The sequence below is a fragment of the Thunnus albacares genome, chromosome 12 (assembly GCF_914725855.1).
Source record: "Thunnus albacares chromosome 12, fThuAlb1.1, whole genome shotgun sequence".
Classification (NCBI taxonomy): Eukaryota; Metazoa; Chordata; class Actinopteri; order Scombriformes; family Scombridae; genus Thunnus; species Thunnus albacares.
In genome coordinates, this window is record NC_058117.1 from 31,080,915 (window position 1) to 31,101,214 (window position 20,300).

At 36.4% G+C, this 20,300-nt stretch overlaps 1 protein-coding gene across 3 annotated transcripts; it reads right to left on the reverse strand.

The window, feature by feature from the left end:
* Positions 1 to 895: 895 nt before the first annotated feature.
* LOC122994463 lies at positions 896 to 11,007 on the reverse strand. Of its 3 annotated transcripts, XM_044369165.1 has the most exons (5): positions 10,863 to 11,007; positions 10,444 to 10,770; positions 8,044 to 8,088; positions 6,202 to 6,510; positions 5,863 to 6,090 (listed from the first exon to the last, which is right to left on the reverse strand). In XM_044369165.1, exons 1-5 carry the CDS (start codon positions 10,903 to 10,905, stop codon positions 5,924 to 5,926), a joined length of 891 nt encoding a protein of 296 aa, XP_044225100.1. In that variant the 5' UTR covers positions 10,906 to 11,007; the 3' UTR covers positions 5,863 to 5,923. The 3 variants fall into 3 exon arrangements, 2 of the variants coding, with proteins under 2 accessions (XP_044225099.1, XP_044225100.1); XM_044369164.1 differs by lacking the exons at positions 5,863 to 6,090; positions 10,444 to 10,770; positions 10,863 to 11,007 and adding an exon at positions 896 to 1,307 and having other exon boundaries at positions 8,044 to 8,470; XR_006406606.1 differs by lacking the exons at positions 5,863 to 6,090; positions 6,202 to 6,510; positions 8,044 to 8,088; positions 10,444 to 10,770; positions 10,863 to 11,007 and adding exons at positions 1,217 to 1,307; positions 1,440 to 1,479.
* Between the last annotated feature and the right edge of the window lie 9,293 nt (positions 11,008 to 20,300).

A 20,300-nucleotide genomic window follows, 5' to 3' on the forward strand; every position in this document is an offset into this window, starting at 1 on the left:
AATAAGAGAAAATTCAGCTTATTTGTAAATAACTGAATATTTATTCATGATTATTAAATAAAAGGTTGGTACCAAATACAACCTGCACCAGTCTACATGTTCAGCTGTTTTCAGGAGCAAAACCAAAAGTAACTCTCTCCCTTTTTATTGTATAATATTTATAATATATTTTACACATTGTATTTTATATTTTTTATATTTCTCTGACATTTTATTAGACTTTAAAGCTGTAGTTTACATCTCATTCTCCACTTTATATTATATTAGCTCTATCTGCTCTGTGCTGAGCTGTCAGTAATAAAACCTTTACACTGCTGCCCTCATGTGGCTGCAACAACACATTGCTTCTACTACTACTAGTCTCTTCAAACTTTTGTTTTCATGACCCCAAATGTGTATAAAGAGTAAATATATCATATATATGTGTATGTACAGAGCGACAGACAGAGACTCCTTCCATGTTAGTTAGATATATTCAATTCTTATTCTAATATTACAAAATCTACAATAAGACAAAATGCAGTTTATTTACAAGTAACTAGACAGATTATTGAGATTATCACATTTGAAAATGACAATTGTATAACATGTTGTAGAACATATTAAAAACAATATAACTATACAATTTATAACAATCAAAATCACTGAAGGATAAAAAGCAAAGTCCAAATACTGTTTAAAAACACACAGGTTACTATAGATTTGAAGTTTTTACCACTTGGGGGCAGAAGAACTCCACAACAAGCTAACAAACTCCTCTCTGACATATTATGGTCTGTCTGCTGTTTGCTGCTGGGCAGCTAGTGTACAGTGGGTTTATCAGAAAACAGCTGCTGCTGCTGGAAACACTGAGACTGAAGCAGACAGGAAATGTGCTGCAAAACCACAACTAGGAGCTAAAAGAGGCTAAAAAGCTCATTTAGTCATTAGATTCATTCTTAATATAAAACTATTGATTAGTGGAGCTTTAAGATATACTCCCTAAACTTGTTCTATCACCCTGGAGGCCTAAAACTGAGTATAGCGCCCCCAAAAGGTGTTATTTGTCAGCCTGTGAAGTGAAAGCTCTCTCAGTGGGACTTGTTGTGCTGTGGGACACTCTAACAGAATCAGGGAGTGTATGTTTAAATCCTTCAATGATGAGCAGAAAGTGAACAGACTGATATGCAGCCCTAACTGCAGCAGGACATTGGAGCTGTCAGAGCATGCAGAGAGGCAGCAGGTGATCTTACAGTCAGCTTGCTGCAGAGCTGGCAGGTCTGCTGGCTCTCTCTCTGGAGGACAGGAGGCTGCTGGAGCTGGAAGCTCTGAAACACAAAAGGAGTCAAATGTTTGGAGTTGCAGTGAGAAATGTCAGTGCTCTGCTCCTCTGCTCTCTCTGACAGCGTCTCCAGATGAAGCTGAATCACTGCTGAACACAGTCACCAAGCCTTCATTACCTTGTTCTGTTTGGGCCTCCACTGTTCCCCCCTCGTGCTTGATGATTCATTGAATAACAAAACCCAAATTAATAATACTATTCATATTTTATAAAATTACAAGTACTCATTTAATGATTAATATATATTATTTAATAATATAGATTTTATATTTAATAGTTTTATTACTTTGTTGTTGCTGTTTGTTTTATTATCAGTTTCTCTTATGAAGTTGTTTTTGTTAATAAAACAAACCAGTTTTTAAATTGTGGTGTTTCTGAAATCTTTCATCTTCTTCTAAATTGAGGTTTTTACCTGCAGAGTGTTTAAATTCACACTGTAAGAACATTTTTAACATTCACTTCCTCTCTGCAACATTTTAAAAAATACATCCTACATTTGTTATCATCAATCAGAGCAGCAGAACACAAACCACACTGAGACAAACAAGTCATCCTTACTTGTATTAAAAAGAAAATACACAAATAACATAAGAACACAAACAGTCAGACAATAACACAATAAAGTTTCAAACATGTATAATCAAGCAACATCAGCAGCTGGTCAAAGCAGAAAATGCTGTTGTTTTTCTCCCAAAAACCTCTTTAATGTTTTCACACTAGAAAGCTCCTCACATAGAGGTGATAACCAACTGATGACAGTTATTTCTGCAAATACTTTACCCAAAGGATGATTGGAAATCTGAGCCCAAAAGCTGCTGAAGCCTTTCTTGAGTACATTTATTATTTACTTTTAAATTAATGTTGCAAACATCAGCAAAATCTTCTAGTATCTTTTATTGACTGTAGAAATCCTAAGTGTAATATTTAATGATACCAAAAATGTAAAAATGAAAAGAAGAATAAGAGTAAAGGCAATAATTATTTTGCCTCTAGCAGTGCAGGGCTCATGAGTTCCTGGGTTTATTTGGTTAAAAAGTCCTTTTAATGTAAGAATAATTTATTTGCATGACCATGATCTTCTGACAACTGAAGGTAGTTTAGTTGACAAATCAGACGTTCAGATCAGAAAACACTCATATGTGTTATATTTGGAGGATACGGACAAACAGCCCCTTCTGTCATTTATGTATGAGCACTCGGCAATGACAAGTGCAAACAGTAAAGCAGTGATGGAAGAAATATTGAACTGGTTTACTTAAGTAAATGTACCAATAATACAGTATAAAATTGTCATGGGTTCACCCTCTTGGTGACTATTTTTCATGTTGTTCACCTGCCTGATCACTAACTCTCTTGTGATTGCAGATCCTGCCACATCCATCTGCCCTGCAATCACCTCATTCCCCTCACCTGAGTTTCCCCATCCATCTCCTCACCTGGATCCCATTAGGCTCATCAGTCACTCCTTATATACTGGTTCACATTCACATGCTCCTTGCCAGATTGTCTAGTGTGTTTGTATAGCTTTCCAGTATTTCTTTATCTGTCTGTTTGCTCGCCTGTTACCTGATATCCTGCTTGTTTTCCGGTCTTGAGATTAGCCTAGAGCCTTGGAGGTTGTGACCCCTGTTTGTATTTTTGGACTGATTAAAGAATATTGGACTCTGCTCCTGTCTCTGAGGTTGTGCTTTTGGGTTCCGAGGTTCTGAGTTGTTACGTAAAATACCACTTTACAAGTAATGGTTTTACTTTCAAGATTACTGAAGTATTATTCGCTAAATGTACTTAAAGTATCAAAAGTAAAAGTACTCTTTATGTAAATTGGCCCCACAAACTGTTACATTGATCATATACATATATACAGAGCCTGTGAAAAGTATTCACCACTCTTGAAATGTTTCATGTTGTATTGTTTTAAAACATGGAGTCAAAGGGGATTTAATGTGGCTTTTTGTACACTGAAAAAACCCTTATATGTAAAATGAAAATAAATCCCTATGAAGTGATCTAAATGTATTTCAAATATAAAATACATCATCAGCTTTACTAGTAAAATCTAAATCTGAAAAGTAACTTGTACTTATAGCTGTGAAGTAAATGTAGTGGAGTAGAAAGTAAAATATCTCCCTCTGAAATGTAGTGGAGTGGACGTATAAAGAAGCATAAAATAGAAATACTCATGTAAAATACCTCACAATTGTACTTTATTACATTCCTCCCCTGCTGTAAAGTGCACCTTTGCTAAAAACTCCAAAAAAGAAAAAGTGACAAGACCTCCAGATGTGTGGCCTTTGTTGGTGGCTGGGCTCAGTTTGACTGTGTGGGTGGAGGGCTCAGTGGAAAAAAGGTTTACAGACAACAAGAGAAAAGACCCACATGACAAATGAGAGGGAGGGAAGTTCATGAGTGTACAGCAGCAGGTATGAATCTGTTCTCGGCGGTTATTAGGACTCATATAAAACTGTTGACAGTGAATCAACACTTCCTTTCCTGCAGCAGACGGGCCGTGTGGGTTTCTGCTCAGCAGCCTCCACACTGTTCACTGTGGTTTTTCATTGTATTAACACAATGACGGTTACAACCATCAACTCTGGTTAAAGAATGGTTCCAGGAACTTCAGTATGAATTCAGCGCTCGCTGTCTCAGTTTTAATCTGTGTTATTAATGTGTGAGAGAAGCAGCTGAAATCCTAAACTCAGAGCTGAGAAACTGATATCATTAAATAAAGGAAGACGTTCAAACTCCTGCAGTCTGCTCAGGTCCCACAGTCTGTACTGAGTTCACAAATACATTACTCAATAAGTTTAAACAAATAGATAGAAATAAAAGGGTTGTAATTGATATTGAGTTGTTGAACATCCTAATGATAATAATAATAATAAATAAATAATGCATGACAATGACTCATAGAAAAGAAAGTAGAAACATTATAAAGAAAGCACTTTGTGACAAAAGTACTTCTCTTTAAAAATATAACAGTGTTTATTAAACTTAGCAAAATTAACAAAGTTAACAAATGCTTCATTCAATAAACAACTATCCTAAAATCTAATCCCACCAAACAAAACACAAACAGCTATGTACAGGGTTGGACACTCGCAGGGGAATGCATGTGTGTGTGTGCAAAGGGAAAAGCACCTCGTGGTCAGGCCCCACAGGTTACATGTAGGCCCCTCTCATGGTTTGAGGCCCAACACTAAGAACCCAACTTAAATCATATTATTTAAAATATTTTTATTGAATATAAAACACAAACAACCATATGTGATATATATTTGCAAAACAACATAAACATCAGGTGTATGTAAAAAAAAAGAAACTCATGTTCATTTTTAATGGAGTGCACATATACACATATACATATGTACATATATACACATATTTCTCACATATTCCACCTTAATTATAATAAATGATTGATTGAATAACAAAACCCACATTAATAATAATATTACTGTTGTACATAATTACATATACTCATTTAATAACGAATAAATATTATTTAATAATATAGATTTTATATTTAACGGTTGTATTACTTTCTTGTTCCTGTTTGTTTTATAATCAGTTTCTATTATGAAGTTGTTTTTGTTAATAAAACAAACCAATTTTTAAATTGTGGTGTTTCTGAAATCTTTTATCTTCTTCTAAATTGTGGTTTTGTCTTGATAAAACTGCAAGAGCTGATCAGTATTTTGGTGATTTAGAAAAAAAATAAAAAACACACGAATCACTTTGACAAGATTCAGGCTTTAGCGCAGACTAATCAAGCCGCTGTGTGATCATTTTTATAGCAGCTGTAGCTTCAAAGCAGCTCTCTGCTGTTTCGTCATGTGTGTAAACAACAGTGTCTTCAGCGTAGAGTTGTACATTCACACTGAAACAATTATAAAAGATGATCAATACACAAGCTAAATAATCAGGGACCCATCATTTATTTTTGCATCATTTATTTTTGCTTCTCTTGACTTTGTTGTTTCTGTTTAGCTGTAAGCTTTTCTTTGTATCTTCCTGTACATTTGCTTTTAGCACTATGTGAAAATTCACTGAGATCTACTGACAACAAGAGTCAAATTACTTGTACATTTCAAACTTGGCTAATTTAGTGGATTCTGTGTCTGATTATTTGTATTATGTGAAGCCAAACGGAAATCAATAAAAACAAGAATGACTATAAATGACAGAAACTGTGATATTTCAGTTTATTGAGAATGTTACTCTGAATGACTTTGACAAACCTGCCACCCTCTGCATAATGTATTAAAAAGAAAATACACAAGAAAGAAAAAATAATATAAGCACTTAAATATCTACCAGGTAGCTCATGATTCAACATCATTTTACACTATTATACAAGTCATGATTAAAAGTGAAATTAAAATAGAGGATCAAGATAACAATATTCTACAGAATTTACACATAGTAACTGCAAATATACTGTATGTGTGTGCGTGTATTTATAGTTTTAGGACAACTGTGTCTTAATTGTAAATTTACAACCAACCACAACACGTCATAAGTGACATTTGTGAACACTGATCAAAGTGATAAATGAGATGAGTTGATGAGATGTGATGGTGAGAAAAGGCGAGCAGAAAACAGTCAGTCAGCATGTGTGCAGTTGGCGGACGGTCCCTTGTTTCTGAGGATCATCAGCAGAGAGAGTCCACAGCAGTACACCAGACTCTTCACTATCAGCACTGTGTACAGCACACAGAGCAGCTTCACCTGGTACTGAGACGGGACAGGTGGAGGAAGAGCAGAAACCTCTGAAACAGAAAAAAAAAACAAATGTCAGTGCTCTGCTCCTCTGCTCTCTCTGACAGCGTCTCCAGATGAAGCTGAATCACTGCTGAACACAGTCACCAAGCCTTCATTACCTTGTTCTGTTTGGGCCTCCACTGTTCCCCCCTCGTGCTTGACGGAGCAGCGGTATTTATATGTGTAGAGAGCATCCCGATCAACCACCCTGATGGCGACGGTGCGTCCCGGCTCTCTGAGCTCCAGCTGCTCTCCCTCAGCAGGGGGCAGATCCTCCAGCGGGCCGTTCTTCTTCTGTCTCTTCCAGGAGAACTGGACCAGAGGAGGAGACATGGCTGAGGCCAGACACAGCAGGGAGCTCTTCCCCTCCAGGTGGGCTCTGGATGCTGCTGGGTACACGCTCACCATGGGCTTCACTACCTGCTCATCTGAAGTTTGGCAGCAGCAACAAGCAGCACAGACACACATTCACACAGTCAACAGCAGCTTACAGCACTGCACTGCATTCAGTCTGATCCTGGAAACTACATGATCACTAAACTACTCATCAATACACCTCAAACATCATCTACTGGACACTGTATCAATAATCATATCAAACTAAAGCATCATGGAAGCTCATCATATGTCATATATAAAGATTAAAACATCATTTACCACTTTATCAATATTTACCACAACATTAGTTACTAATATAATAGAGTTTATAAAATATAAAATATATCATGACATAACAGCTTCATATAAAATACATTTGCTAGTGATTATAGTGCTTTATATAAAATATATTTACCAACATATACTTTAATTAATAAAAATCAATAAATAATTTTAACATGAGTTTTATCTTTTACTTAAAACAATATTACCACCACCACGACTACCATGTTCAGATACGTCTAATATAATATAATATAATATAATATAATATAATATAATATAATATAATATAATATAATATAATATAATATAATATAATATAATATGATGACGTTTGTCTTAGTAAAATTTAAAGTATAATTTTATTACTTGGTTAAAATATATTATATTTATGTTACATTTGTAAATGATTATAGTGTTTATATGAAGTATATTTACCAGCATATACTTTACTCTAATCAGACACACAATACATCAATACTTTTAACAACTTTTTAAAGAGTTTTAGCTTTTATATAAAACACAATTACGACAACATGTTCAGATATGTAAATAAAATATAATATAATAATATATATTCTTAATTAAATGACAACATGTAAATGATCTGATTCATTATATTTTCTATCAAACACTTTCTATTTTTTTTTTTTTTACATTATATATTTGACATCATGTTGATTTCATAAACCAATATGATTTATATTAAATATGGATTAAGATATACAATTATACATTTTATCTATAAAGTATATTTAGTTTAATCACACATTTAAAATGAGTTTGCCTTCATGCATTAATTTATCTTCCACTAAAAGACATATTTATCATCATAAACACACAATTATCATGAGATACATTTTACCATTTACAAATATATACTGTATATTTAACACACAATATATTTATCACTATTTGCTTCTAAAATGACATTTAGGAACATTTATTAAATGATGTTTCACATCATATATCATCTTGTTTTTAATAAACAGGAGCTGCTGCTGAATCAGTGAGATTATTAAATACTGTTTATTTGTAACATTACTGATATCAGACTTTTTGGCTGTAAACCAACTTTGATGTGATGCATAAATAAAGAAGAACTTGTGGTGTGCAGTGAGATTTGAAGCTCTTTTCAGGAGTTATTGATTAGTTTTATGGAAGAATGGCTGCATCAAGAATTCTCTACTAAATATGAAAAAACTAACATGTAAAGCCTGAAGCAGCAGAAACTAAAACTAAAAACACATTTTCAACTTGTTCAATAAAACAACTGAAGGAAAATGAAAGTTTAGTCTTACCTACATACAGTTTAGTTCCAGAGCCAAAGATCCAGTAGCTTTTTCCTCCCACAGTGAATGAGACTGTGACAAAAACCTGTCTGCTGTTGAATGTGTCAGCTGAGGTGAACGAATCCAAATTATGAACCAGTATCATATTTCATCTCCATGATGTGTTTCTCTAATGTTCATATCAACATGACTGTCTCTTCTTTTATTTGATTTTAGCCACATTAGCAGTGTGACTATATGGATGCTAATGTCAGTCGGTTGGTCGGTCCACCACTTAAGTGCAGATCCATTGGATCTGATTGTGGATCAAAGGACGGATGGATTGTTCATTAAATGTTGTGCAGACGTTCACGGTCCCCAGAGGATTCAATTATTTATTTGACTTGATTGATTCTAACTTTGAATCTAGCGCCACCAGCAGGTTGACATGTTTGGTCCAGACTGAAATATCTTTTCATCTATTGGATGGATTGTCATGTAATTTAGTAGAAATATTCATGTTCCCCTCAGGATGAATTATAATAACTTTGATCCTCTGACTTTTCCTCTAGCGCCACCATCAGGTCAACATTTAAACTCAACTAAGAACTCATTTAAAATCAAACTGACATTTGTAATGATGCAAATTACTTAAAGCTGCTATAATCAATATTTTTATAATAACCATGATGTGTCAGTGTGTAATGTGTTGATCGTGGCTCGTAGTGATGAACCTACAGAGAATTATCAGTGACTCTGCAGCTCCTCTCGGCTTTACGGAGCTTTATAGTGAGTTTCAGCTCATTGTTTATCTGTACGGCTGCAACTTTACTGTTTTGGTTCACTCTCAGCGCTCTCATAGCGTTGTTTTGGGCCGCAGCAGGCAGCTGTTTTCAGAGAAAAAACTGTAAAATGCCACTGTACACTACCTGCTCAGGACCAAACAGCAAACAGACACAGTTAGCTGTAGACTAGCTGGTGAACATAGTGGAGCATTTAGCAGCTAAAGAGCCAGATATTTCCCTCAGGAGTTGGTAGAGAGTAAAAACAGAGCTAAAAGAGAGTGAATATTGGACTTACATCCACCAGGTGGACAGAAACACGACTCCACATGAATGATAATGTTGCTCCGTAACTGCTGGATGTGGAAATAAGCAACTGTTTGCTAACAAGTTCAACATATCAACTTAAAAGCTGATGATGTGTCAGTGTTGGTCACTACTTGTTTCTGATGAAAACTAGTGGACAAAACATTAGTAAATGCAGGTTTAAAATCCTTCCCTACAACTTAACATTACAACAGTATGTTGTATGGTTCACTCCAGATGTTTAGATACGAATGATGAACTAAAATAAAATATGATTGTTGTTGATTACACTTTAAAAGTTGTAAAGTTCACATTTGAGGAGATTTGTTGAGTATTGTGAACTAAACCAAGTTAGGATGACATTAGTACCTGTGCTGCCATGCAGGTACATTTCCATAGGAGCCGTAGTTGTTGTTTGCTTGTCAATCAATTGATGTTCAACATTTTGAATCACATAAAGGATTAAATTTCTAATAGTAAAGGGTAAAGATCATAGTTTGGGTTAAAATGACTTCCTCCTTAAGATGAGGGGAGCTGCGTCATCATGGTTACAATAATAAACACGTGGTTAAAGTTAGGAAATGATGGTGATCGTGTTAAAAGAAACAAACAGTGTCTGCTGTCGTTTCTCTTGTGAAGACAGTCTCAGCTGCTCACAGAGCAAAATCCATTTACATTTACCACATTTCTGTTGAGGGGAAATTGTCATAAATCCAAGAATTGTGTTGAATCTTTTACTAAAGTGAAATTATCTGTTGAAATCTGCTCAAAGATGTGACTTGACGAATTCTGCCTGAAGGCTTTTATTGTGAAAGAGACACCGGAAGTGTTTTCATTAACAGCAGATTATTATTGCAGCAGCAGGTCAAAGAAGACCATTTTTATCTTCATCTCAAACTTTCAACTCTGTCAAACATCTTTTTCTATTTATTATTTTCTCAATTTTTGTTATTAAATCAAATGTTAATAAAGTTTCACTTTTCATCTCTGCATTATTTGTCTCTTTTATCTGTGTTATATTGTTGTTTGTTTGTTTGTTTGTCTTCATCTTGTTGTATCATTGTGCTTCTGTGTTGCTCCTTTGTTCTCACTGTGTGGAACAACAGGAAACCTGCTGAAATAGCTGATAAATAATATCAATGAAATATAATGTTTAAATCAAAATCCTGACACCAACAGACAAACATTTAGTCCTCAGCTCAGTTTGTTAGTGACTCTGGCTGAGATGGAGGTGAAATATGTGAACCTGGGCTGTGGTTTACTGCTCTCTTCCTGTCACAAACACTGTTTGACATCTGTTCATCTGGAGGTTTTTGTACAGGCTGCAGGGATCATTTCTCACTGTGGGTATCATAGTTATAACAGGAGCAGTAGTAGGTGGCTGAATGTGAGAGTTTAACTTTCTGGATCATCAACTCACAGCCGTACTTTTTTCTTGCAGCTGAGAAATCATCTTGCTGAGGATGACTGTAAATTCTACCTATGTCACCAGTGTTCTTGTTAATATAAAGAATCCTTGTGAATGTTTCTGTGTCTTTCTTCTGGTACCAGAATACTTCATCATCGTCACACTGGTCAGTTCCTCCACAGCTGAGTGAGACGGTTTCACCAGCTCTCCTGGTCAATGTTAAATCATCCTGAATCAGCTCTGCTGCCATGGCAACCAGTGCTGTAGAGAAACAGACACACAGATGAAGGTGAGTGTGACAGTGTTTGTTAAAGGTTGAGTTTGTTGGCTCCTGATTGGCTGGAAACACTCACCTGAACACAGACAGCACAGAGCAGCAGCTGGGAGGAAAAGCATTTTGTGCAGTGGTGTTTCCTCTGGTGAACCTGGGGAGAAGTGGCGCTCTGATGCAGCTGAGGCCAAACAAGGACGAGCTGTGAGATCAGACGAGGGCCACGTGGTTTCAAACAGCTCCTCAAACCTCCCATCAGCCCCTGCGGCGGACAGATAAGGCTGCTGTGGTTTTCCACTGAGTGGAGGAGCAACAGGCTGCACACAGTTACCATGGAGATGGACGGCACTGACACATCACTGTTTGATTGTTCACAGGTATTAATGTGAGAATTTATCAGCTCTATTCAAATATTTACAATCATTACAGCTGAATTTAAAAGAAGCAGAAACACAAACTCATATTAGTTTAACAGTGAAAGTGATGGAGAGCAGAGACAGACTGATATTATCTCAACTGGTTTTTAAAATGACTTGACTCTTATTTTTTAATCATATGTTTTCCTCCACGTCTCTGTTTCTCTGTGTGCTTCACTTTCACTTTCTTCATCTTGATTTTAATCTGGCAGCAGATCAAAAATCTGGGACACAACAAAACACAAAAAACATTCATGGAACCACAAACACATTCAGGTTGGTGGTGAATTTAGCAACACAGATTGTTCTCTGTTGTTTGTAGAACAGATGTGATGAAAATTAAAAAAAACTACAAATCCACAAAGCTCCTCCTGAACTGTGATTTTAACATTTAAATGTTCCCCTTATATTTATTTAATCCACTTTAATAAATGAATTGAATTTCCTGCATCATCTGATGGTATCATGCATTCATTGACGCTCTCTTTTAACACTGAGTTTAGACACATTTCCTCAAATTTCATCCTGACAGATTTGATATTTTTTGAAGCTTTTCTTATTATTCTTAATAATAATAATAATAATAATAATAATAATAATAATAATAATAATAATAATAATAATAATAATAATAATAACTTTCAGCTTCATATGCTTTGATACAAAGAAAACTATTTAAAAATATGTTTTTCAGATTCATTATTATCTCTTCTATGTTTTTATTTCAGAGTTGTTTTAAGTCTAATATTCTAATGTTAATTTGTGTATAATATTCAATAATAATTCTAATATTACAAAATCTACAATAAGAGAAAATTCAGCTTATTTGTAAATAACTGAATATTTATTCATGATTATTTAATAAAAGGTTGGTACCAAATACAACTTGCACCAGTCTACATGTTCAGCTGTTTTCAGGAGCAAAACCAAAAGTAACTCTCTCCCTTTTTATCATATAATATTTATAATATATTTTACACATTATATTTTATATTTTTTATATTTTTCTGACATTTTATTACACTTAAAACCTGTAGTTTACTTCTTATTCTCCACTTTATATTATATTACCTCTATCTGCTCTGTGCTGAGCTGTCAGTAATAAAACCTTTACACTGCTGCCCTCATGTGGCTGCAACAACACATTGCTTCTACTACTACTAGTCTCTTCAAACTTTTGTTTTCATGACCCCAAATGTGTATAAACAGTATATATGTTATATATGTGTGTGTGCATATATCATGTGTACATATAGTTTCATTCAATATTGTTTTAATTTCACTTTTTACTTTGACACTTTCTTGTGTTTCTAATTCTTTTTTTAAAGTGTTTCCAAAGCACATTGAAACTGCCTCACTGTATGAACTGTGTTATATAATCAGACTTACTAGTACTGTTACTACTACTAGTACCAACAGACCTTTCTCACATCAGACATTGTGACTTATCTTAGCAGGATAAGCAAGTGTGAGAACAAATGTTAATAATAACAAGAACTGCAACGATTAGTCGGTTTTATTGATGAGTCGATCGTGCAGCAAGGAAGCACTCACACACAGAAAACAAAAAAGAATTCAAACTAAAGTCTGGATTTTAAATATTTCTATTTGTTACATTACAGGCCATACAGATTGTGAAACAATGTGCAAAAGTTCATACAGTGCAAGAGTGCAAATGTTTCAGTCAATGTTGAACTTTCCTCAGTGCAAAACGAAACATGCATGGTGAGTCACCTTGTATGTGGGTTACTCTACAGGTTCACCTAATCAATGATCCAGGGCTTGAACACCCATGAAGCCAATTTCTAGCAGATCAAGTCATTACAAACACATTAGGATAATATAATTCCATAGCATGAACATACTCGTACCCATACTGACATAAAAACATACAAATGTTAGCTTTTACACTGGGAATAGGACCTACCGGTGCAGAAAGACAATAAGATGGAGTGACAGTAACAAGTCATATCTAATTCTTCATTCAAGCCACCAGAGTGTAACGTTTTAAGGTAGAAGATACACTGATCAGCCAAACCATTAAAACCACTGACAGGTGAAGTGAATAACATTGATTATCTTGTTAAAATGTCACCTGTCAAGGGGTGGGATATATTAAGCAGCAAGTAAACAGTCAGTTCTTGAAATTGATGTGTTGGAAGCAGGAAAAATGAGCAAGCGTAAGGATCTGATCCACTTTGACAAGGGACAAATTGTGATAGCTGGATGACTGAGTCAGAGCATCTCCAAAACAGCAAAAGTGGTCCAAGGAAGAACAAGCGGTGAACCTGTGACAGGGTCATGGGCACCTAAGGCTCACTGATGCACGTGGGAAGTGAAGGCTAGTCCATCTGGTCCGATCCCTCAGAAGAGTTACTGTAGCACAAATTGCTGAGAATCAATGCTGGCTATGATAGACAGGTGTCAGAGCATGCTGACCTCTGTCCACCGCTGAAAGCACCTACAATGGGCACGTGAGCATCAGAACTGAACCATGGAGCAATGGAAGAAGGTGGCCTGGTCTGATGAATCATGTTTTCTTTTACATCATGTGGACAGTAGGCTTGCAACGGTCGTCGATGTTACCGGTGTTACACAGTGTTGGGACAGACACCAATTACATTACTTGCCCACTGTCCATACCATAGTTTTTCTTTTCTTTATACAAATAAAACCCATTCAGTTAAATTTAGTATATCAGCAGCCACATTCATCAATTGAAAACTTTAATTTGAGGACGACTCACTGGCTGCAGCCTGAAGCCCACCGTCACTAACTCTTAAGAGAAAAGAGATGGTACCAAGATGCACTATGGGAGGAGGACAAGCCTGTGGAGGCAGTGTGATGCTCTGAGCAATGTTCTGCTGGGAAACCTTGGGTCCTGGCATTCATGTGGATGTTACTTTGACACGTACCAGCTACCTAAACATTGTTGCAGACCAAGTACACCCCTTCACGGTGTTGGGCCTCAACCATAGGGTCAGACAAAGGCAGGCCTACATGTAAACTCTGAAGCCTGACCAGGAGGCTTTAGAATTCATCATTGCCTTTACATTGTAACCGCGCCTGAAAGAAGCTTTGCTTTCTCCATGAGCCAGTTTACTAAAGGAGGTAACCCTGTGCACGTGTAATTCCCCTCGCCGACTTTGCCCCATGTTCACCCGAACACAATCACCAGATCCAAGAGAGATCCTGTTTGCAACCCACTGTTTTAAGTGTGGTTGCAGAAGGAAAAAAGATTTCTTCACAGAGATGCGGAAAACTTCTGTGCCTGGCTGTCTATCAACTGGGTCGACTACCAGCCGCCATCAGCCTTGAGGAACTAAGGACGGCACCGCTAGGACCACTCACTGTAGGACCCGTGCTGGATTTTACTGAAAGACTGAAAAACACATCGATTCACTTCCAAGAACGATAAAAGTTAGAGGTCGTCTTGGCAGAGACTGTATTAGATTTTGTGTGTTAATAAGCTTGTTGCTTGTATTTTGTTGTGTGATTTGACGGGCCGCCGAGTCCTTTTGCCTGCTATACTCTGAGGAGTATTTGAAGTTGCTGCCTGTTTAGTTTGTTTTCACCACTCTAGACTATTTGTGTTGTCTGCTGTGTTTGTGCCACCGCGAGTGAAAAGTAAGTTGACAACGTGCGTACCGTTTATCGTCCGTATACACGCTCTCTGTAGATAAAGCAACCACTGCGGTTGTGGGACCCCGCCGAGAATCGTTTTTTCCTCCTCTTTCTTCCCTCTCTCGCTACTAACCCACCCACACACACACACACACATACATGCACCTCTATTACACATCTGACAGTCAGATAGCGTGTGACACAGAGCCACTCTGCCCCTCGTCATCTGCCATCAGACACGTGTGTTTGATAAGTTGAATTGGGTGAAATCGAGACACCGACCATCGGTTGGCACCATCTTGCTATTGTTTAACAGAAACGCTGCGGTCACATCCTCCACTTGATTCTTACGTGATGTGACTTCCTCAAGTCATGCCAGCCATGTTGGATCTCGTGCGATGTCCTCTCGCCAGATCACATCCACCATCTTAGCTCGCGTGACGTCATCTGGCCAGATCATGTCCGCCATCTTGTCATCCACACACACATGCTTCTGCTTACATGTGGTTGACCGTACACAGCTGCTGTTCTATGTGTATTGTTTGATTAGTATTTGTTGGTAGTATAGTGTTTGTTAATTGAAACATTTGTTGACTTTATTGTTTCTTGTGGAGATTAATGAACACAGTTATAGCTTTAAAGAGAAGTCTTTTGTCATTATTGTGCATATTTATTGTGATAAGTGGCTGATTGAGAGTCAGAACTCTGGATTAAACCGTCACTGTTCACTCGTGGATGCTGACATCCCAGATATCAGCTCTACTAAGTGAACTATTTTGTTTATGAGAGTACCTTATTGATGCCTCGTATTATTAATTAATATTAATAATTTCTTGATTTAATAATTAATCATTATCTCTGATCATTATTATTTATTGCTAATAACCAAACACACTCATGCCAGCACAGACAATGGAAAAGGTATTCCCTGATGGCAGTGGCCTCTTTCAGCAGGATAATGCCTCACTGCCTCACTGCAAAAACTGTTCAGGAATGGTTTGAGGAACATGATCAAGAGTTCAAGGTGTTGCCTTGGCCTCCTAATCCCCCACATCTCAATCTGATCAAGCATTCGTGGGATGTGTTGGAAAAACAAGGTGTAGAGAGACAGACAGAGACTCCTTCCATTTATGTTAGATATATTCAATTGTAATTCTAATATTACAAAATCTACAATAAGAGAAAATGCAGCTTATTTGCAAATGACTGGATATATTACTGAGATTATCACAAAAAATGACAATTGTATAACATGTTGCAAAATTCATTCAAAACAAGATAATTAACTAAAGAAAATGATAAAAATGTAAATTATTTAACCATAGTTATAATTGAATTGTAGTTTTTTTTATTGTACATTCAGAAGTTAATCTTTTTTTGGAAATAAACTAGAGTATCATAACACTACAATAAAATTATATAATCAATAACTGTTAAGGCTTTATTTACAAATATACTGTGTATTTTGGGGGCATAACACATTAAAATCAGTACAAATACAAATTTTAAAGAAAAATCAACAAAAGACAAAGATCTTCATAAACCACAAACGTGATGATGTTACAGTTTATTGAGAATATCACAGTTATGAATTAAAAAAGACAAATTTAACTTTGCAGAATGAATCAAACACCAATAAACATAATAAAAGTTTGAAAAATACTAAAAACTAAGTATATTTCTTTTTTATTTTTTGTATAATACAAGTCAAAGCTAAAAGTAGGAAACAAAACAAACCTGAGCTAAAAAAGCAACTGTTAAGGTTTAATTTGTAAATATATATGTGTATATATGTATTTATATATTCAGCACAACTGTATCTAACTTGTGCATAAAGAGAGAAAATGTAAAACCAACCACAACACGTCATAAGTGACATTTGTGAACACTGATCAAAGTGATAAATGAGATGAATTGATGAGATGTGATGGTGAGAAAAGGCGAGCAGAAAACAGTCAGTCAGCATGTGTGCAGTTGGTGGACGGTCCCTTGTTTCTGAGGATCATCAGCAGAGAGAGTCCACAGCAGTACACCAGACTCTTCACTATCAGCACTGTGTACAGCACACAGAGCAGCTTCACCTGGTACTGAGACTGGAAGGACACTGACACACACACACACACACACACACACACACACACACACACACACACACACACACAGGTCAGTCTTCTCTCCACACTGTTTCAGTTTGTTCAACTGTGGACATTTCATCACAATATCATCACATTTTCTTCAGTAGAACTTGGACTTTTCCAGACGGGACGACCAGCTTTACATGAAGACAGGGGTCGACTACAGTTTGACTGACAGCTCAAAGGCCCTTATTAAATACAACAAGTCAGGGCCGGACCCAGCTTTTTAGGGGCCCCAAACAGGATTTGATTTCCTCTTTTCAACTTAAAATAACTTTTGAATCCACAACTAACTACAATTTATAACAATTAAAATCACTCAAGGATAAAAAGCAAAGTCCAAATACTGTTTAAAAACACACAGGTTACTATAGATTTGAAGTTTTTACCACTTGGGGGCAGAAGAACTCCACAACAAGCTAACAAACTCCTCTCTGACATATTATGGTCTGTCTGCTGTTTGCTGCTGGGCAGGTAGTGTACAGTGGGTTTATCAGAAAACAGCTGCTGCTGCTGGAAACACTGAGACTGAAGCAGACAGGAAATGTGCTGCAAAACCACAACTAGGAGCTAAAAGAGGCTAAAAAGCTCATTTAGTCATTAGATTCATTCTTAATATAAAACTATTGATTAGTGGAGCTTTAAGATATACTCCCTAAACTTGTTCTATCACCCTCGAGACCTAAAACTGAGTATAGCGCCCCCAAAAGGTGTTATTTGTCAGCCTGTGAAGTGAAAGCTCTCTCAGTGGGACTTGTTGTGCTGTGGGACACTCTAACAGAATCAGGGAGTGTATGTTTAAATCCTTCAATGATGAGCAGAAAGTGAACAGACTGATATGCAGCCCTAACTGCAGCAGGACATTGGAGCTGTCAGAGCATGCAGAGAGGCAGCAGGTGATCTTACAGTCAGCTTGCTGCAGAGCTGGCAGGTCTGCTGGCTCTCTCTCTGGAGGACAGGAGGCTGCTGGAGCTGGAAGCTCTGAAACACAAAAGGAGTCAAATGTTTGGAGTTGCAGTGAGAAATGTCAGTGCTCTGCTCCTCTGCTCTCTCTGACAGCGTCTCCAGATGAAGCTGAATCACTGCTGAACACAGTCACCAAGCCTTCATTACCTTGTTCTGTTTGGGCCTCCACTGTTCCCCCCTCGTGCTTGATGATTCATTGAATAACAAAACCCAAATTAATAATACTATTCATATTTTATAAAATTACATTTACTAATTTAATAATTAATACATATTATTTAATAATGTAGATTTTATATTTAATAGTTGTATTACTTTATCGTTGCTGTTTGTTTTATTATCAGTTTCTCTCATGAAGTTGTTTTTGTTAATAAAGCAAACCAGTTTTTAAATTGTGGTGTTTCTGAAATCTTTCATCTTCTTCTAAATTGAGGTTTTTACCTGCAGAGTGTTTAAATTCACACTGTAAGAACATTTTTAACATTCACTTCCTCTCTGCAACATTTTAAAAAATACATCCTACATTTGTTATCATCAATCAGAGCAGCAGAACACAAACCACACTGAGACAAACAAGTCATCTTTACTTGTATTAAAAAGAAAATACACTAATAATATGAGAACACAAACAGTCAGACAATAACACAATAAAGTTTCAAACATGTATAATCAAGTAACATCAGCAGCTGGTCAAAGCAGAAAATGCTGTTGTTTTTCTCCCATAAACCTCTTAAATGTTTTCACACTAGAAAGCTCCTCACATAGAGGTGATAACCAACTGATGACAGTTATTTCTGCAAATACTTTACCCAAAGGACAATTGGAAATCTGAGCCCAAAAGCTGCTGAAGCCTTTCTTGAGTACATTTATTATTTACTTTTAAATTAATGTTGCAAACATCAGCAAAATCTTCTAGTATCTTTTATTCACTGTAGAAATCCTAAGTGTAATATTTAATGATGCCAAAAATGTAAAAATGAAAAGAAGAATAAGAGTAAAGGCAATAATTATTTTGCCTCTAGCAGTGCAGGGCTCATGAGTTCCTGGGTTTATTTGGTTAAAAAGTCCTTTTACTGTAAGAATAATTTATTTGCATGACCATGATCTTCTGACAACTGAAGGTAGTTTAGTTTACAAATCAGACGTTCAGATCAGAAAACACTCATATGTGTTATATTTGGAGGATACTGACAAACAGCCCCTTCTGTCATTTATGTATGAGCACTCGGCAATGACAAGTGTAAACTGTAAAGCAGTGATGGAAGAAGTATTGAACTGTTTTACTTAAGTAAATGTACCAATAATACAGTATAAAATACTACTTTACAAGTAATGGTTTTACTTTCAAAATTACAGAAGTATTATTTGCTAAATGTACTTAAAGTATCAAAAGTAAAAGTACTCTTTATGTAAATTGGCCCCACACACTGTTACATTGATCATATACATATATACAGAGCCTGTGAAAAGTATTCACCACTCTTGAAATGTTTCATGTTGTATTGTTTTAAAACATGGAGTCAAAGGGGATTTAATGTGGCTTTTTGTACACTGAAAAAACCCTTATATGTAAAATGAAAATAAATCCCTATGAAGTGATCTAAATGTATTTCAAATATAAAATACATCATCAGCTTTACTAGTAAAATCTAAATCTGAAAAGTAACTAGTACTTATAGCTGTGAAGTAAATGTAGTGGAGTAGAAAGTAAAATATCTCCCTCTGAAATGTAGTGGAGTGGACGTATAAAGAAGCATAAAATGGAAATACTCATGTAAAATACCTCACAATTGTACTTTATTACATTCCTCCCCTGCTGTAAAGTGCACCTTTGCTAAAAACTCCAAAAAAGAAAAAGTGACAAGACCTCCAGATGTGTGGCCTTTGTTGGTGGCTGGGCTCAGTTTGACTGTGTGGGTGGAGGGCTCAGTGGAAAAAAGGTTTACAGACAACAAGAGAAAAGACCCACATGACAAATGAGAGGGAGGGAAGTTCATGAGTGTACAGCAGCAGGTATGAATCTGTTCTCGGCGGTTATTAGGACTCATATAAAACTGTTGACAGTGAATCAACACTTCCTTTCCTGCAGCAGACGGGCCGTGTGGGTTTCTGCTCAGCAGCCTCCACACTGTTCGCTGTGGTTTTTCATTTTATTAACACAATGACGGTTACAACCATCGACTCTGGTTAAAGAATGGTTCCAGGAACTTCAGTATGAATTCAGCGCTCGCTGTCTCAGTTTTAATCTGTGTTATTAATGTGTGAGAGAAGCAGCTGAAATCCTAAACTCAGAGCTGAGAAACTGACATCATTAAATAAAGGGAGACGTTCAAACTCCTGCAGTCTGCTCAGGTCCCACAGTCTGTACTGAGTTCACAA